The sequence below is a fragment of the Myotis nattereri genome (assembly GCF_964212035.1).
Source record: "Myotis nattereri genome assembly, chromosome: X".
Taxonomy (NCBI): Eukaryota; Metazoa; Chordata; class Mammalia; order Chiroptera; family Vespertilionidae; genus Myotis; species Myotis nattereri.
Genome location: NC_138078.1, coordinates 82,211,269 through 82,230,721, shown reverse-complemented (window position 1 = coordinate 82,230,721; position 19,453 = coordinate 82,211,269). Strand labels below are relative to the sequence as shown.

Sequence of the window (19,453 nt, the reverse complement as noted above, 5' to 3'; positions counted from 1 at the left end):
AAATAAGCTAGTCAGAGAAAGAGAAATATCACATGATCTCTCTCATTTCTGGAATATAATGAACAATATGAACTGATGAACAAAAATAGATTCAGAGACAGAAAAAGCGTCCAATAGACTGTCAAACTTCAGAGGGGAGGCAGGGTAGGGTGGGGGGAGTAAGAGATCAACCACAGGACTTGTGTGCATTCATGTAAGCATAACCAATGGACACAGACAGTAGGTGGGTAAGGTCATGTGGATAAGGCCGGGGAGAGGTCAATGGGGGAAAACGGAGATATATGTAATACTTTAAATGAAGACTTTCAATAAAAAATAAAAGGAATAAAAGATATATATGTTGCTAAGGCAAGCAGCTTGCAGATAACCAACCACAAGACAATGACGCATGTAACTAATCCCAAGGATATTACCAAGGCAGAATTCTTTGAAAGAACCAACAATCAGGAGCGAGCAATGCACTTATCTACCCCTAGACCAAGAAGCACATTCTCTTCTCTCTCTGGCACATTGGGTTCCTGGTTCTCCTATGGCAGCAGATATACTCCCCTGCACCCATGTGGCTAATGGCCATGTGGGAGTCCACACATGAACTAATGGGTTTTAATTAGCTTGGATGCTTAACATGGAACAGAAGCTCTGGGCACTGGTCTGCTTTTAGAACCCCAGTTGCACCTTTTATAGGACTGGCTTCTCTCAATAAACTTTACTTCTGTCTGCAAGTTCATTCATTGATTTTGTGAGACAGCAACTTCAGACCTGACCACCGCATGTTGGTCTCAATTATACTGTACTCCATTTAGTAAAATACATTCAGAAGTAACTAGCTAGATGAAAAATGTTGTTGATAGATCATCTTCTTCACAGATGCAATGCTATTACATAACAATGTCTAATTTAATATGACTTTTGAGTATTCCAGTCATACCTACTGTCACACTGGTCGTTCAAATTTTTGAACTTTAAGTTTTAAATTGTGCACTTTTCCTTAAAACTCCATTCCGAAGACTATCATAACCTCTCAATCAAGGATTTAGATGTAGATTGTATCACTTTGTATATCACATCCTCTCCATTTTTCTTGAGACGGAATCAGAGTTAAAAGACTTGAAAATCAGTTGGAAATGTAGCCAACTTCACCAATTAAGACTTGAGGAATTTAAAACCTGTAACAATTTGTATAATTCATGAATTTAAATATACCTTTTCAAAACTAATCATTTCTTCTCATTGTGCATATATTAATTTTGTAATTCTTCCCATAAAACATAAATAATTGCTGTAAAGTATTGTAGAATGTTATAGAATGTTATCATTGTTGGACACATGACTTTCATGAATTTCAGAAGCACACATGAAATTATCATTTCATAATAAACATGTGATTTTCTTTTCATTCCATTTGATTTGTTTTTCTAATACTGTAGATATGTATTTATCTATCTACAATTCTCAAATTCTACCCTTTGGTACAAATAAAATACATTTTAAATTAATAGGGTAGAATAAAATTTATGAAGCTTAGTTTGATACCCAGGGGTCAGATTTAGGACCTATACTTTATTAACAACATTAATTTAATCAGTTATGTTATAACAAATAGCTTATGAATGTTTAGGCATTGGTCTCTTCAGTCTCTTTTAAAAGTCTGCTTAAGGCCTTTACTAAGAAAACAGATTTGATTGTATTTGTTAGAAACATTTTGAGCTGTCCTGACTGAAATAAATAAAAGTGCATTCTTCAAAATACCTTATTTTAATTTCAAACTGTTTTCCCCCTGAATTAATATTTTAATGAGATTTTACTAAAAGTCACACAATTAGCATAAAACAAATTGCTTCATATTATGCTGTTAAAAAACAAAATTCAATGGAGTAAATTTGAAGATCTAATTTGCTTTATTAAGAAATTCATTAATCAGGTAGCATCCCATGTAGTAAGTAGAAGGTGAAAGCGAGGGTCATGATTTAATACATAATTGTTATTTACTATGCAGCCCCAGCACTCTATTCAGTTTCTTTACAGCATGCCTTATAAGCTATGACCCTTTCTCTTACTAGTAATTAACTCCTGAGGCAGCCAGAAAAAATAGCCATGCCTTGACTAAGAGTCACAAGGTATGGGTTTTTGTTAAGCTAAAGATAACATCATAGCCTAAGTTGGGTTACAGCTCCTGAACTCTAAAGAATAGCCCTGGCGAAGTCCTGATGAAATCAGACTGAGGGAAGCCACACTGAACTCTACTTGAAATGATTTACTGCCCTTACCTCACTCTTGACCAATCAGCAAGATCCACAACTCCAAACTCCTTACTCATGATGACTCATGATTTTGCTCTCTAAAACCCCTAGTCTGAAAACCACGCTTTTGAACATTAGCTTCCCTTTCTCCTGGGTGGTGCCATTCATAATAAATAGCCAATCTTTCTCTACTGCAATTCTAGGTGTTTATCGTTGGGACAGGTGGACAATTACTTTCTAGTCAGTAACAAAGGGCTCTCCAAGGGGTTGTACAAAATGGAAGGTTTTAATAAGATGAAGGGTCAATCAAAGGCACTATTAACAAAAGAAAATAATCATTTTTGGTCTGAGACATCTTTTCTCTCTTTTCTCTCCGGGAAGGGAAGGGGAGAGGTTTTTATCATGCAGATTGTCTCTTGTTTCTATGGAGGATGGAGAGGGCACATCATGACAGATTAGTTTACTGGTGCTTGACCAGAAAATTCCAGACTGGTTGATTAATATTGTTTCTGGGACTGTAATTAGATCAGGTATTAAATCTAGGTTTAGTATCATGGGATTTTAGCATGAATGGGGCCATTTTTATCATCATAATTAGCTAGTTTATTAATAATAGTAATCAGAAGAGAGCAAAGGGGAGGCCAGACATTATAAGCATGGTCACCTGGGAAGCTTCACCAGGAACTTACAGCTTCACACACTATTGTTCCTCAAAGGGGATTAACACCACTCCTTTCCCCCATTTGGTAGTGGATTGTTGGAAGGAGAAGGGGGAGATAGGAAAATGTGAAGTGAAGTTGGAGGGATGCAGGAAAAATGCTTGCCGGTCAGTCTAGTCTAGGGAATAATGGTTTGGCTATGCAGTGGACCCCGTCAGAAACAAGTGAAATCTTGGAAAGTTAAAATCCCTAAACAAAGAGTTTTCTCTCTCTTGTTTCACACTTATTGCTCTCTTGCTCTGCATGGCCCATGGCCGTGCAAACCCCACACACAATGGACTGCACTGTGAATATAAGCTAAGGTAGCCAGATGCTAGACTGGACTGGACTTCAATATGGAACAGAAATTCTGGGCAGTGGCCTTAATTCTGGCTCTGCTGAAGACAAGATTGGACTTCTTCCATGGTGAGATGGAGGGAGATGGGACATTGGAGGGGAACCGCTTAATTACATCATCAATAAAGCTTTCCACAAAGCCCCATCCTACTGTGGAGACCTGCAGAAATTCTTTATCTCATGGCTCCCCAAGAACTCCACTTCCACTGATAACAGTTTGGGCCTGTGTTTTTCTCTTTAACAAGGCTAAACCTTAAATTTAAGTAATCTTCTAAAACATGAGTTCTCAAGTTTTTTCAATATATAAACTCAGGAGTAAACTTAAACATGAATGGAATAAATAATCATTTAGAATATATTTTGAGTAATGTTTATACAAATTAACTCCATTATTATCATCAAACCATACTAAAAAAATAATATGTATATACTGTTATATTGTCACTTTAGAGTCAAGCACAAAACCACCTAGTAAAACGTCATAGAAAACACATTGAGAAACACAGGTTAAGAATATTTCTTATAATTCAAGACCCTGGCCAGGTAACTCAGTTGGTTAGAGCATCATCTAATATGCCAAGATTGTGGGTTAGATACCTGGTCAGGCCACACACAAGAATCAACCAATGAATGCATAACTAAGTGGAATAATAAATTGATATCTCTCTCTCTTCAAAAAGCAATACAAAAATTATAAAATCAGTAAATAAAAATTAAAAAAATAATGTTTCTTATACATTCATAAAAATCACTTAAATAGTATAAAGAGCAACTATCAAGTCTTTCACTTCATACCTGTGGTTGAGGATGCACCCAGACCTCCACTGTCGTCTCCTTCATGGGGGTGTGAGATCTTACAACCTCCTTCATTGGCTTTGAAAGGGAAAAAAATAGAAATGTTTTTAAGTGGTTGGTTAAGAATAAAAAACATAGTGCATTGCACACATTCATCAAATATAGCTAAATAATGCCTAGGTAAATATATTTTTCTATGCAACATATTTATTAAGAATTTATAATGTGATAGGCATAGCTCTAGGTACTGAGAATAAAATAATAGTTTTCTCATTGGGTTTACATTCCAGTGTTATATTTAAGAGTTCAATTAGACATATGAATGGAATTATAAAGGACAATTTAAACTATTTAAGTGGTTGAAATGTAAGCTGGAGGGGCTTTCAATACAATGCTTTTACAAGTCAATTGCTTTAATAGCTTGTATTTGGGAATTCACCATTGTCTGAAATTTAAATCTATTCTGTGTGTGCCACCACATCACAAATTTTCTATAATGCAAAAATATTTAATAAATGTTACAAATGCCAATAAATTTATGAGCTGATACACAGATCAAAACCTACCAACTTAGAATAATTATCAAGGTCTTGAAAAGATTATACCTGTATCCATTTAATTTTCCTTAGGACATAGAATACATTTTCTGTCTTTAAAATATTGAATGTATATTATAACATTTTCTACATATGTAATTTTCATATATAGGATAAAGCATTTGGTATCTATCTATAAAGCTAATATGCTAATTGTCCATCTGGCCAGTTGCTATGACACACACTGACCACTAGGGGGTAGATGCTCAGTGCAGGAGCTGCTGTGACGTGCACTGGCCATTTACAAAGAAACAGCACCGAAAAGATAAATACCACATGATCTCACTCATTTGTGGATTATAGAGAACAACATAGACTGATGAAAAGGGACAGGCCCAAAGACTGAGAAACAGCGATCAGGCTATCAATCCCCAGAAGGAAAGTAGGGGAGGGCGGGGGTAAGGGGAAGAGATCAACCGAAGGACTTGTATACATGTATATAAGCCAAACCAATGGACATGGACAACAGGGGGATGGGAGCATGAGTGTGCGGGGCTGGGGCGGGGGGAGGTTGGGGCTAATGGGGGGGATGAGGACACATTTGTAATACCTTAACTAATAATAATAATAATAAAAAAAAAGAAACAGCACCACCGACCTGGCACTGAAAAAGCAACACTCAGCTTCCCCCAACTGGGACACAGGCCTGCCACCACCCTGGAGAAACAGCCCACCAAATCACAGCCAACATTTCCAAGGCCCCATGGCACAAAATGTGGCCCACAGCCTAGCCCAGCCCAGAAACAGTAGCTGTGGGAACCAGGTAATGACGTCACATAGCAATGCCCTGCTTCCTCTCCCTAGTGACTAACCAGCTTGGAATTTCTTCAGCCCAGGAACATGACTTGCTTTATAGCCAGGTGTAAACATTTCACAATTTAACCAAATGTCTGTGAAGCATTTTCCCATGCCTCATCTCATTTGATCCTCACAGAAATCCTGAAGTAGGTAGACAGGAGACTCAGTGGAATCCTATTTTCTTTTCATTATCTGGAAACTTGACCCAGCTGAAAAGAAGTAAGAAATGGCGGACCTTGAAAATGACTTCAGGTTTTCTCACTGCGCAGAATATAGTCAAACACTGCTGCAATTAAATATTTTACCCTTTGTTCTCCCTGCGTGATCTACAATAATAATCTGCTTCATATTGATATTTACTTCTGTGTTGCTGACAATTACCTGATAGAGAAGTTGGGGTGCTTCACTGGGCTGAGAAAAGTTTAGCTACATCAGAAAGCAGGTCTCATTAAGCAAGTTTATTCTATATATATAAAAGGCTACTCTGACTCGTGTATGCACGATACATATAAAACTCTCACTGGCGCCAATCGCACGCATGTGTTTGATCTGTCATTGTTGATCATGACACTTCTATTATAGAGAAAGGGCATCTAGCAATATTAAAATGTTTCTTCTAATTAATTTCCTTTCAATGTGCATGAATCCATGCATGAGGCCACTAGTATATTATAATTTGATCTATGAAAGAAAGATATTTTACAAGGAAGCTAAAAAAAAAAAAAACAGCTCAGTGATTGTTGGAAGCTTTCTTGCTATAATAAACATAGTTGAGTTGTAGTGACAGAGATCTTATGTCTCTTAGAACATCATACTGTTGTTTGGTGTACTACAATTTACACTTATGTAAGGTTTGAAAAGGACCAAAAATTTACCACTGCAAAATTTGTTTCTTTCATATAAGAATTATCTGAGGCTGATAATTTTGAAGAATTAGCAGACATATAAAAATCTCTGAAACCCACTGGACGTTATCCTTTTGTAAAGCACATTTACATTTTAAAAGGGACTTTTCCTTTTGTAAAGGTGGTTCCCTCTCTGTTTCAGGAGGATAAGGATGGTTAAATCTCTAGAAAGTCTTATCAATGGCGAAGGCAGCAGACTTATATCTACATAACAGCTCTACTCTTGTTTAAGGTGCTTTTCAGTATAGTCTTCCATAACTGGATCCCCCATTCCCAAAATCTTCTTTCGTCTTTAGCTAGAGATGATATTTAAGATGATGGCTTGGGACATTCAGAGAGCTACTCAGTTTTTCTGGGGTTTCCCACAAATACAGGAAATATACTTGTTATTCAATTTTTTCCCCTTTAACCTGTCTTTTATCACAGGGGTCTCAGCAAAGAGACCTAGAAGAGTAGAAGGAAAATTATTTTTCTCCCCTAAAGTGTCAAGTGCCCCACATATATAGTTTTGACATCACCGTTTATTTTATTTTATTACTAGTGAATACCCATTATCTGAAATCAAGAAAAGAAGAGATGGTCAGATTTGGAACATCACACTTTTAAGTCCCAGTTGAGCAAAATTTATTTTGTTATCAAATTAAATGTCAAGTTGAATTTATTATGCAATGACACTATATCTGTGACAAAATTAATACAATACAGATTGAAATGAACAGACCAAGCACTCATCACAATATTCTAACTCACAAGAAAGCAACAGTTAGAAGAATTAGAAAATTAAAATGGAACATCTCATCACAGCAGAATTTCTTTACAAAAACAAGAAAAAAAGGCTGCGACCAAAATAAGTCTCTAAAAATCATATTGATTAGCCATTCAGAGAAAACCATTTACTAATGGTGAATTAATTAAATTATGTTTGCTTATAACAGCCAAAGAAAATGTACCGAGAGAAAATAAACTTAAGACTATTATCCTTTCAGCAAGTATAGTTACTCAAAAATTCAAGGACATTGACAGCTACATTGATATTGAATTAAAATTAAAACAAAGGCATATGACTTTGAATGGTTTTCCTTGTCTTCATGATTTAATAGATATTACAACAATGTTTAGTTGTTGTTATTTACTTGAGAAAACAATGCCAAGTTTGAAATTACTAAAGAATTAGCTTCTATGAAAAGAATAGAAGAGAATTAGAACAGGATAGGAAAGGATGAGATAGGATAGGATAGGATAGGATAGGATAGGATAGGATAGGATAGGATAGTCTGGAACAGAAAAGGGAATAATATTTTTAAAAATTTGAGAAAACTAATTCAGTAAAATCTGAGGTGGGATATGCGAAGAAGTATTGCATCTAAAGGTGGGTAAAACATATGTGGCACAGAAAAGAGTTCAGTTGGACAAATTTACAAAGTTTGGGAAATGTAAGATATTCAAAGCCTATAGTTATTTATTGTATTATTCAATTGCCCATACTTTGTAGAAAATATTTGAGTCTATCATGTTATGGAATTTCATACACTATTGTTAATAACATGATTGTCATTCTGTAAACTTTTGCAAAAAAAAAGTTATATATCCAGGCATTCCTGAACACACAGGCAGTTGGATGGTTTAGCTGTAACAAAGCTTTATTAAGATTTTTTTATACTCAGAGTCAAAATTGAAAGTTTTCTGAATGAGAAGAAGCACCCTTGAGCACTCTTATGGAATTCTGAATCACTTTTCAAAGTAGTTTTTGCTGCAGACTTGATAATGTCTCTTAATAAATCAACCTAATATTATCAGGTTAAAACAATGTTTATATGCAAATCTTATACTGCAGTAAAATAATTTTGATTACAAAAGTATTTGCATCAAAGTAATGTCAAGTTACTTTTTACACTCCAGCACTATAGAAGCTAAAACGAGAAACAAAATCTTCATCTCCATATGAATTTTCAACGTATATGATATTGAAGAGCTTCAGCCTAACCTTCAATTAGAAATGATTATTATTCAATGTAATGGAATGCTAACTGGCAAATACACATAAAGAAAATAATCTAATAGAATTCTTTACATGCCTTCCAAGACATAGACATGTTAGTCTACAACTATGTGATTGTAGTTTGATATCATTATTTAGTAGTACCTATCTGTGTGAAGGGACATTTTCAGAGATCAGATACAAAACTCCATTAATTTAATTATTAGGTCTGTGTTACATAAAAACTATACCTATTATTACTAGAACTGATGATTTGAATATCATCAATTAGATTTTCTTTGAAATTTATTTTCCCCTTTGTTGTATAAAGACCTATTCTGGCCCTTTACAGAAAAAGTTGCTGACCCCTGATTTAGAGAAAGAGGAAAGACAGTCTAATAACTGTGATTAATGGACAAATCTATGAAATAAGTAAAATTGGGTTTTAGATGCCCAGGGTGGAGAGGAGATTTTGTTTGTTTGTTTGTTTGTTTTTCCAAGGCAGGGAAACCCAGGATGTAGTCAGTATGACTGAAGTGGTATGAAAATGTAGCTCAATGGTGGAACAAATATATGAGGAAATGAATTAAGCACATAGTCTTGGTGGACTTGCAAAGTTAGCTGATGATTTCATAGTTTTACAGTAAGTAAAGTAGAAACACTCAAATGTATGCAAGCAAAGTGTCCTGTGCTACTCAAGTTACTAAGCAGATTTGTGCTCAGTTCTCAGATTTAACTTTATTTTTAAACCTAGTCTATTAGAGTTGTATTTTCCATGCACATGTTAAGCATATGATTTAAACATTTTTTTGTCAACTGTGAGCAATTTTATGTCTGTCTCAGTTGCCTTCTGTCAAATGTATAATGCCACATTCAAATGCCCATTGAATTAAGTGGGGATGGCATTTTAGGTGGTTAAATGTTTAATAGTATGTGGGTGTATCTTATCCTTTTAAATCTGGCAACTCTATTGTATGAAATGCTTCCTTCAATATTGTAGGGGTTCAGAATGAGTCACCCCAAGATGTTTCTCTTTGGTGTACAGATGATTTTTGTCTAAAGGCAACTAATACGCAGGCTCAAGAGAAACTTCTACTCCCTCTTAGCTGGCTAGAAAATTTGAATTAAGCGTCTTTCACATAATAAGAGACTATCAGATATAACTTTTTGTCCTATCTTTATTGCAGGGCAAACTACTAATTACTGACTCTCTTCCTATGGTGCTGCAATGACCTTATGAAATCCTAAAATGTCATACCTCATCATAAACACCTCATTTTCCCTTTCTGTCTCTGAACCTTTCATGTATGTGGGGTTCCCATACATCTATAATAATAAAAGCATAATATGCTAATTAGACCAGACAAAAGACCTTCCATATGACCTTCTGGATGAAGCCGACGCAGTGGCAGCTGCTGTGGCAGCTAGGGCCAAGCCCCTTGCATGAATTTTGTGCATCGGGCCTCTAGTATGTATATAATTAAATTTCATTATTTCCACTTGTTATTCTGTCCCATGTAAATTTAATTATCACACAAGCCAAAGTAATCTAGGGGGGTATAGAAAAGTTTATTCCTTCTCTGCAATATTCAAATATTATAAATTTATTGAATTTTATTTGGTACAAAAATAACTTAAAGATAAAATAACACTCCCATCCCTGACAATGTTTTTTCCATTACCCCTCGCATTTCACCAAACCCCACAGTTATAAAATCAATAGCTAGGACATTGTCTAATAAAATAGCTCTAATATATAGAGCTGCTGAGAATGAACTGTGATGCAAGTGAGAGAAATGGCAATTCTAGGAAATATTAGTGCTCAAAACTTTTATTAAATATTTTAAGAAAATGAAATATGGTTAATCAGTGACACCTGAGACATAAAATGCAGATTTCCATTTCTGTTTCCTTACATGCACCATGTACTGAACCAAACTGCATCTTTCCTTTTGAAGAATCAGATGTCAAGCTGTCAATAAAAAAGTAAAGTCCTTCGTAAAAATCACAGGCTTTATAGATTTAAGCCTCATTTTAATCCAGTTCATATTAAGACAGTGTTCAAAACTGAAAAGTGAGAAGTTTGTCTTACCATTGATCTTCTTTGAGAAGTATCACTGGCATTATTGTTAAAAATAAAAAAAATACTTCCAAGAGAAGGATAGATATTGGATCTTCTTATTTTTCCTGATTCATAATTCAGACATTGAAAGAGAATTCAACAATGTCTAAAAATCTATTAAATCTGTTAAGCACTAATACATTAATTTATTAGTGATGCCCTGTTGGCCTAATTAAATATACATACATGAAAGGAAAAATGTTCATTTATATAATTTTACATTTCAAAATCCCAAAATGTCATGCCCTAATAAAATTGTCCATAGTCTGCTTGAATGATTTTATTTATCGGATGTAGAAAGAGGCTGGGTCATAAAAAGCATCAATTCAGAGTAAAGGCCCCCAATTCTATTAAATCTCTCCTAATTTTTCTCTGAAGCAAGAAGGAAGGGAATTGCTAGTTAAATTTCCATTCACAGAAATGAGAATTACAGCTCAAAATAAATACAATGATACAGCTTTTGTGATAAATGGAAACATATTTTCATTTTCCAAAGGACTTAATCTTTCAGGAAAATAACAAGAAATTCTTACTGGTGACCAAAAATAGTAAAATTTACTTCCCAAAATCTAACCTCCTTGCAAGAAAAGGCTTAGGAAGCAACATAATTTGATTAAAACTTGTAAATCCAGCAGGACCTTCTAACTATTCTTCTCAAATGTGCTCCTGAGTGTGGCATAGAATCTGAGCTTTAATGATCTGACATATTAACTGCATTCTTTACCCTAATTCCCAAACTGCTGTGTGAGATAAACTCAGACTGATTCTGTGGCAGTTTTAAAAATAAATGTGAAATGCATCCTTTATTCTTCAACTTGGAAATTTGATTGTCACTCAAACCTAATGGAAATAATATCATAGTTAGAATAATATCATGGTATTTCTAAAATAATCTCAAAATTAAATTATTGTTTCAAAATCTACCAAAATGAGAAACCAGAGGAGTTTCGGTGTATTTAGCTATTACATTTCTTTCTGAAATGTAGCAGATTTTCCACTAGAAATGAAAGCATGCTTTCCTGTTCTTGGTAATTATACACACTTGAGGAATCTTGGGTTTTGCAGAAATGTGACATTGTAAATTGTCATAGCCATCACTTTATTTTAGCTTATCAAAGACTACAAGTGAGTTTAACTGATAGATTATGGATATTTCATTACCATATGATTGATATATGAACAGGAATGAGGAAAAATCTTATCAAACAAGTATATAAAAATATTTTGGAGTCCAATGTAATATCTACCATAATGATATATAAAAGACATATCAGTATGTGGGTGATGTTTCTAGTGATTACATTTATAAAAACTTTCCTTCGTTGAAATTTATTTCCTTATATAGAAATAATATCCATCAAAAAACTGATAACATTTATAAAATATGAAGTGTAATCTGGAACTTATTTTTCACCACAATATAATTAGTTGAAGAATTTCATGTAAAAAGCCTTGGCAAAATATCAATTTTTAATTTCTATAACAAATTACAGGGAAATTTTTCAATGGTAGTGAATATACTCCAGAAATATTCTGAAATTGGAAATGCCCTTAGTTAATTTGTTCTCTCCTTAACGCTTCTTAAGGTCCTCCTGCCATGGGTTTCTATCTTACAATGAGTAGAGGTGCTAGTCAATATTTGAGGAAACAACAGGTGTTTAAAAGAGACTAAAATCTACTCAAGCAACAGTGGAAAAGGTAGGGTCTGTTGAGTTCGCATCTGGCTTTATATCTTAACTAGAGGCCTAGTGCACAAAAATTTGTGCACTCAGGGAGGGTCCCTCAGCCCGGCTTGTGCCCTCTCGCAGTCTGGGAACCCTCAGGGTATGACCACTTGCTGGCTCAGGCCCACTATCCAGGGGATCGGGCCTAAGCTAGTAGTCAGACATCCCTCTGGCATCCAGGAGCCCTCAGGGGATGTCCACTTGCCAACAGGGAGCAGGCCTAAGCTGCAGTCGGACATCCTTAGCACTTCTGAGGAGGCGGGAGTGGCTCCCACTACCACCGCTGTACTGGCAGCCATCAGCCTGGCTTGTGGCTGAGCAGAGCTCCCCCTGTGGGAGCGCACTGACCACCGGGGCAGCTCCTGCCTTGAGCGTCTGCCCCCTGGTGGTCAGTGTGTATCATAGTGACCAGTCATTCCCAGTAGTTCTGCTGTTAGGGTCAATTTGCATATTACCCTTTTATTATATAGGATAGAGGCCTGGTGCATGGGTGGGGGCTAGCTGGTTTACCCTGAAGGGTGTCCCATATAAGGGTGGGGGTCCTGCTGGGGTGCCTGGCCAGCCTGGATGAGAGGCTGAGGGCTGTTATCAGACTGGCCACACCCCCTTCAGGGTGGGGGTCCCCACTGGAGTGCCTGGCCAGCCTGGGTGAGGGGCTGAGGGCTGTTTTCAGGCTGGCCACACCCCCTTCAGGAAGGGGGGTCCTGCTGGGGTGCCTAGCCAGCCTGGTTGAGTGGCTGATGGCTGTTTGCAGCCTAGCCACAGCCCCTTCAGGGTGGGGATCCCTGCTGGGATGCCTGGCCAGCCTGGGTGAGGGGCTGATGGCTGTTTGCAGTCTGGCCAAGAGCCTCAGGGGGGACCCTCACCCCATGAGGATGTGGCCAGCATGGGTGAGGGGCTGATGGCTATTTGCAGGCTGGCCACAGCCCCTTCAGGGTGGGAGTCCCCACTGGGGTGCCTGGCCAGCCTGGATGAGGGGCTGAGGGCCATTTTCAGGCTGGCCACAGCCTCTTCAGGGTGGGAGGTCCTACTGGGGTGCCAGGGTGAGTGAGGGGCTGATGGCTATTTGCAGGCTGGCCAAGCCCCCCAGTGGGGACCCTCACCGCATGAGGGTGGCCATCCTGGGTGAGGGGCTGATGGTTGTTCGTAGGCTGGCCACAGCCCCCAGCCACTCAAGCTCCCAGTGGAGGCTGGCTGGAAGCAGGTATCTGGGTTTTATTTATCTCCTATAATTGAAACTTTGTTGCTTTGAGTGGAGGCCACAGCTGGCCAGGGCAGGCGGGAAGTTTGGCTTCCTCCACCGCCCGGGCAACCAAGCCTCCTGCTTGCTCCAGCTCCGTGGCTTCCAGCTGCCATCTTGGTTGGGTTAATTTGCATATAGTTGCTCTGATTGGCTGGTGGGCATGGCTTGGGTGTAATGGAAGTGTGGTCAATTTGCATGTTTCTCTTTTATTAGATTAGTTTTATGAACTTTGTCAAGTTAAAAACGACTCTTAGTTTCATCATTTGTAAAATGAGTATAATAATATGAGCCTCTTAGTGTCATTACATTGTACTGAGTTACTATAGTAAAGTGTCTGGCACTTTATAATTATCGTCTTCATTTGAACTATTATTGATATATCTTCCCTATTAACATGAAGTGGAAGCTATTTAGTGCCATCCACCACACGGTTCCCTCTCTAACTTTCTCTTTCCTTGCACCTCAACATTTTGAAACTAGAAATTCTAATTACTTACAAAATACTTTTGTATATCTCAAAAAAAATTACCAACTGCTACAATAAATAGCACAGTAATATGAGTGTGGAGGGAACAGGGAAATCAGACATATAATTATTCATTACTTTTTCTAGTTATTGCATACCCTCTAATTGGAGAAATCTCTTTTGATTATAGACAGATTCATTCATAAATAAATAAAAATAGACTGTCAGCCTACTTGACAATTGAAAGTTTTAAATAATTTCATTAATTAAAATGATAAAGAAGACATTTAAATTTGCTTAAAAATCAATGAAAACCTTTTTGGAAGGAGGCAAGAAGAATAGGGTTAGAATGAGTAAATTTAAATATGGGGTTTGAGATTTGCTATTCATTTAAACTTTGCATGTATCCTTAAGATGTTCTGTTTCCTGAAAATACTCTATATATAACATGCTTGAAGAAATATGACTAATTTAAGCTTTCCTAATAAGTTATAAAAAGTAAAGTATTCCTGGATAAGCTCACAAGCTGAATTTATACCATGTTTTTTGGACACAAAGCTACAATTTACTAATGTTTCCAGTCCACAGGGTAATTAGGAGACATTTGTCAGAATTAAAGGGACATGCAAACCTATATTTATCAGCATTCTGGCACAGATAGGACATTGTGAATCTGGAACACCTCCTTGTTGTTTGAATGTAGGTTTTTCTTTGTTTTGTTAAATTGGTGTCAAGAGATATGAATTTCTGAAAGCAAAACACAAATTGATAGTGGTGGATGGAATGGTGCAGAAACAATTCAACAGCAGTTTAATAAAACTTATTTAAAGACTGTACTTTTTCTAGGATAACTGCCATCTTCAAAGCTAAAGTGATGGGATATTCAGGAAAACAGTATTAGATTACTTCATAGACCTGTCTAATATTTTCCAGACTCATCTGAGTCCCCTTGAAGTGGTTTGATATCACACCTGTATGATGATCCTCTTTCTGGATGTAATTATTCCTGAGGGAAATGTGGTTAAAAAAGGGAACAATATATTCATTTATCCATAGGATTCAAAGGGTACTGCCAAAAGCAAAGAACTATTTTGAAATTGTCTTCAAGGGTAACAAATTTCCAGGAGGAAAAATCAACAAGCTTGGAACATTTAATTAGATTTTTTATCTTAATCATCAAGTCAAGTGTATGCATGAGTGTTTAGGGAAGGAGGGATGGAACAGAAGAGGGATGAATTAACACTTAGAAAACTCAGAGATTTAACAAAATCTGACATGAGATTTGCCAGATGGCTTGGTACTGGATTGTAAAACAAAGCTAATCTTCATTTAAGAGTTTTAATGGTTGTATCTTTCTTATAAAGCCTCTTGCTTTTCTGCTGGGGTGATTCTGAAAAAAATTATAGATCAGGCTTTAAAGAACAGCTTTTATGAGCAGTCTCCTTCAATCTCAGCTAAACTGAGCAAGAAGATTACATGTTATTATGATGTAGCACAGCAGGACTTTCCCCCAGCAAACATAATGATGTGAAAAAGGATAAAGCTATCACTCTGTGCAAAGAGGTCATCCATAGAAGAACAATGCTTTTCACACAGATTATCCATATATGCTGAAATGTTCATATTACAAAAGCTTTTTCTTAGTGTTTCTGTGAAGAGCTCTCTGATCCTGACAAGCATCCAGATGTAGACAGCAAGACCTAGTGATCATAGATCGCTATCAAGTGCCTATCCCAGAGAACTTGGCAGAAGTTGTATCTGATACAGAAGTTATTGGGGAAAAAGTATTATATAATTTATAATTAGTCCTAGTTAATCAAATTTCATTGAAGGAAACATGTTCTCATTTTGCATAATGTCAATTTATTAAATTTTTAAAAATACATATTCTTATTAGCACATGGAAGATTGAAAAATCAACCACACAACACTATATTTCTGTATGTATTTTCATATTTCAACATTCCTACTGAAAGCCAATTAAAGTATTGCCATAATACTGACCCTCAAATACTCAGCAGAAGAGTTATGCAGTCATCAAATTACTTAGCACCAAATAATTTGAACTTTAACATTGTAAATATCAAATCTTACCAGAAAATATCACTAAATTATGTTTAACAACTTAAAATAAAATTTATGCTTACTTATTCATTAGATTATTTATGAGAGTGGCTGAAAATTATCACAGTAGACACAAATATTTCAAACTAATGACTTACAAATAATTTTTTAAGAATTAGGCCCAAATGAAGACACATTTATGCATGTGCATACACACACATTACTATAAACTTCATTTGATCCTTATTTTCAAAGTAATTATTGTCATTGCTGTTACCATGAATCATTAAGAATACATTATGTAAGTAGCATAGATTAGTAGAGCTAATCTATTAAATGGTTTCTAACTCTTTAAAGGTGGCTATAAAAGCATTAAAATGATTCTCAACATAATTAAAAAGAAAATAATAAATTTTCAAAATTTTATAAATTGTTAGCACAGGGTAGTAAAACTATGCTTTATAATACACTAGAGGCCTGGTGCACAAAATTCATGCATGGGATGGGGGGGGGGTGGGAGAGGCGGTCCCTCAGTCCAGCCTGCACCCTCTCCAATCCGGGACCCATTGGGGGATGTCTGACTGCTTCTAGCAATCTGGGACCGCTGATTGCCTGTCTGCCTGCCTGATCTCCCCTAACTCCTCTGCCTGCCTGCCTGATCACCCCCCACCACCTCTGCCTGCCCAATCACCCCTAACCACCTCTTCCTGCCTGCTTGATAGCCCCTAACTGCTCCCCTGCTGTCCTGATTGCCCCTAACCGCCTCTGCCTCACCCCAAACCCAAAACCAGGATTCCCTCCTCTGGCCAGTCACAGGCACCCAGGACTCAGGCTTCCCTCCCTCTGGCCAGCCGCAAGCACCCTGGACCTGGGCAGGGCCAGCCGCAGCCGCAGCTGCAGCCGCAGCCACAGGGGACTGTGGTCGGGTGGCTTCACCCTGGCCGCAGCAGCAGGTGCCTAGGACCATGGGGTGGGCAGTTTGTCCATCTCCCTGGCTGCAGCCTGGCTGGTCCCCATTCCTCTCTCATGAGCTCATTTGTGCCTGGCTGGTCCCCATTCCTCTCTCCTTAGTGTTGAGTGTCTGAGCCATTATAGTGTGATGGCATGAGGGCATGAGGACCATTTGCATATTAGCTCTTTATTATATAGGATTTTTTCCAATAGGATTTGAAAGAGTTCAAAAGAGTGAGATTAATTGATTACTTAGTAGCTAGATATAGGGTGATTTTTATATAAAGTTTTTCATGATTAATTATCAAATTTGCCTTGCAGACTGCTTAGACACTCAATGAGAATGGGCATTAGAATGAGTTTTACCTCAATCAAACTTGTGTTATTGTTTTGGTCATTTTCTGTTTCCTCTGTTACCATTACAATAATTGCAAATGCCCATTATTACCTCCCTGCTTCCATCTCAAATGATGAAATGGTGCTGATACCACTTTTTCCCACACGTTCAGATACTCCATTTATCCTGCCTTCCTATCAAATCCTTCCCATCTTTTAAAATCTCCTTCACCTTTTTCATTCAGCCCTTGCTCAGCGTCTTTTTCTAGAAAGAAAAAAAAAACAAACATATATGTCCAATATCCTAATAAGATCTTTATACAAAAGTAACTTAACTATTTGTTCCTAATTCTGCCTTATCCATTTTCTAGTTTAACTTATTTATTTCTTTTTAATTTATTGGAGTGACATTGGTTACTTTTAAAATTTTCTATGATGTGTAAGAGTAGAAATAATTCATACAATTACTGCACACTCATAGAAGTGTTTTTCACATGAAGAAAAAAAATACTCCATGTTAATGGGTTGGAAGAACTAAAATTTTTAAATGTCAATATTACATAAAGCAATCTACAGATTCAATGTAATTCTTTTTAAAAAAATATATTTTATTGATTTTTTACAGAGAGGAAGGGAGAGGGATAGAGAGCTAGAAACATACACGAGAGAGAAACATTGATCAGCTGCCTCCTGCACACCCCCTACTGGGGATGTGCCCACAACCAAGGTACATGCTCTTGACAGGAATCAAACCTGGGACCCTTCAGTCCGCAGGCCAACGCTCTATCCACTGAGCCAAACCAGTCAGGGCCAATGTAATTCTTTTTTTAAAAAAAAAATACATTTTATTGAGTTTTTACAGTGAGGAAAGGAGAGAGATAGAGAGTTAGAAACATCGATGAGAGAGAAACATCGACCAGCTGCCTCCTGCACACTCCCCACTGGGGATGTGCCCGCAACCAAGGTACATGCTCTTGACTGGAATTGAACCCGGGACCTTTCAGTCCGCAGGCCAACGCTCTATCCACTGAGCCAAACCGGTTTCGGCGTAATTCTTATCAAAGTACAAATGGCAATTTTCACAGGAATAGAAAAAAAAACGCCTAAAATTTGTATAGAAACAAAAAAGATCTTGAAGAGCCAAAGCAATCTTGAGATAAAAGAACAAAGCTGGAGATATCACACTTCCCAATTTCAAACTATACTACAAAGCCATAATAATTTAAAAAGTATGGCACAGGCAGTAAAACAAACACATATATCAATGGAACAAAATTTAGAATCTAAGAATAAATTCACTTATATATGAGAAATTAATTTACAACAAAGGATTCAAGAATGTATAATGAAAAATTAAAGATTCTCCTATAAATAGTGTTGGGAAAACTAGCCAGCCACATGCAAAAGAGTGAAACTAAACCATCATTTTATACCATACATACAAATTAATTCAAAATTGGATAAATAATTGAATATAAGGCCTAAAACAATAAATGCATAGAAGCAAACACAGACACTAAGCTTCTGGATATTTGTTTCACTGGTGTTTTTGTAGATTTGACCTCTAAGGTGAGGGTAACAAAAACAAAAATAAATGGGGACTACATCAAACTAAAAACTTGTGCACAAGAAAGAAAACCATCAATGAAACAAAAAAGCAACATAAAATGGGAGAAGATATTTTTAAATGTTACTTCTGATAAGGGATTAACATGTAAAATATATAAAGAACTCATATAACTCAACAATTCAAAGATGAGCAGACAATCTGAATAGGCATATTTCTGAGGAAGACATACAGATGGCCAAAAGACATATGAAAATATGTTGGACAACACTAATGTTAGGGAAATGCAAATCAAAACCATAATGAGATATCACCTCATGTCTGTTATAATGGCTGTTATCAAAAGACAATAAATAACAAGTGTTGGAGAGAATGTGGAGAAAAGGAAACCCTCGTACACTGTTGGTGCAACCACTATGGAAAACAGCATCAAGTTCCCTTAAATTAAGAATAGAGCTACCATATGATCCATCAATTACTCATTTGGGTTGTTATTCAAAAAATACAAAAACAATAATTTAAAAAATGATATGTAACCCTTTCTCTATTGTATTGTTTACAATAGCCAAGACATGGAAACAACCTAAGTGTACATCAACAGATATATGGATAA

General features: G+C 36.7%; 1 protein-coding gene across 1 annotated transcript in view; it reads right to left on the bottom strand.

Moving 5' to 3' along the window:
• PCDH11X (protocadherin 11 X-linked) overlaps positions 1-19,453 on the bottom strand; it is a 972,549-nt gene that overhangs the window by 521,663 nt on the left and 431,433 nt on the right. The window contains exon 4 of the mRNA XM_081115087.1: positions 4,091-4,168. Coding sequence (XP_080971213.1) covers positions 4,091-4,168 — 78 coding nt within the window. The remainder of the gene's footprint in view (positions 1-4,090; positions 4,169-19,453) is intronic.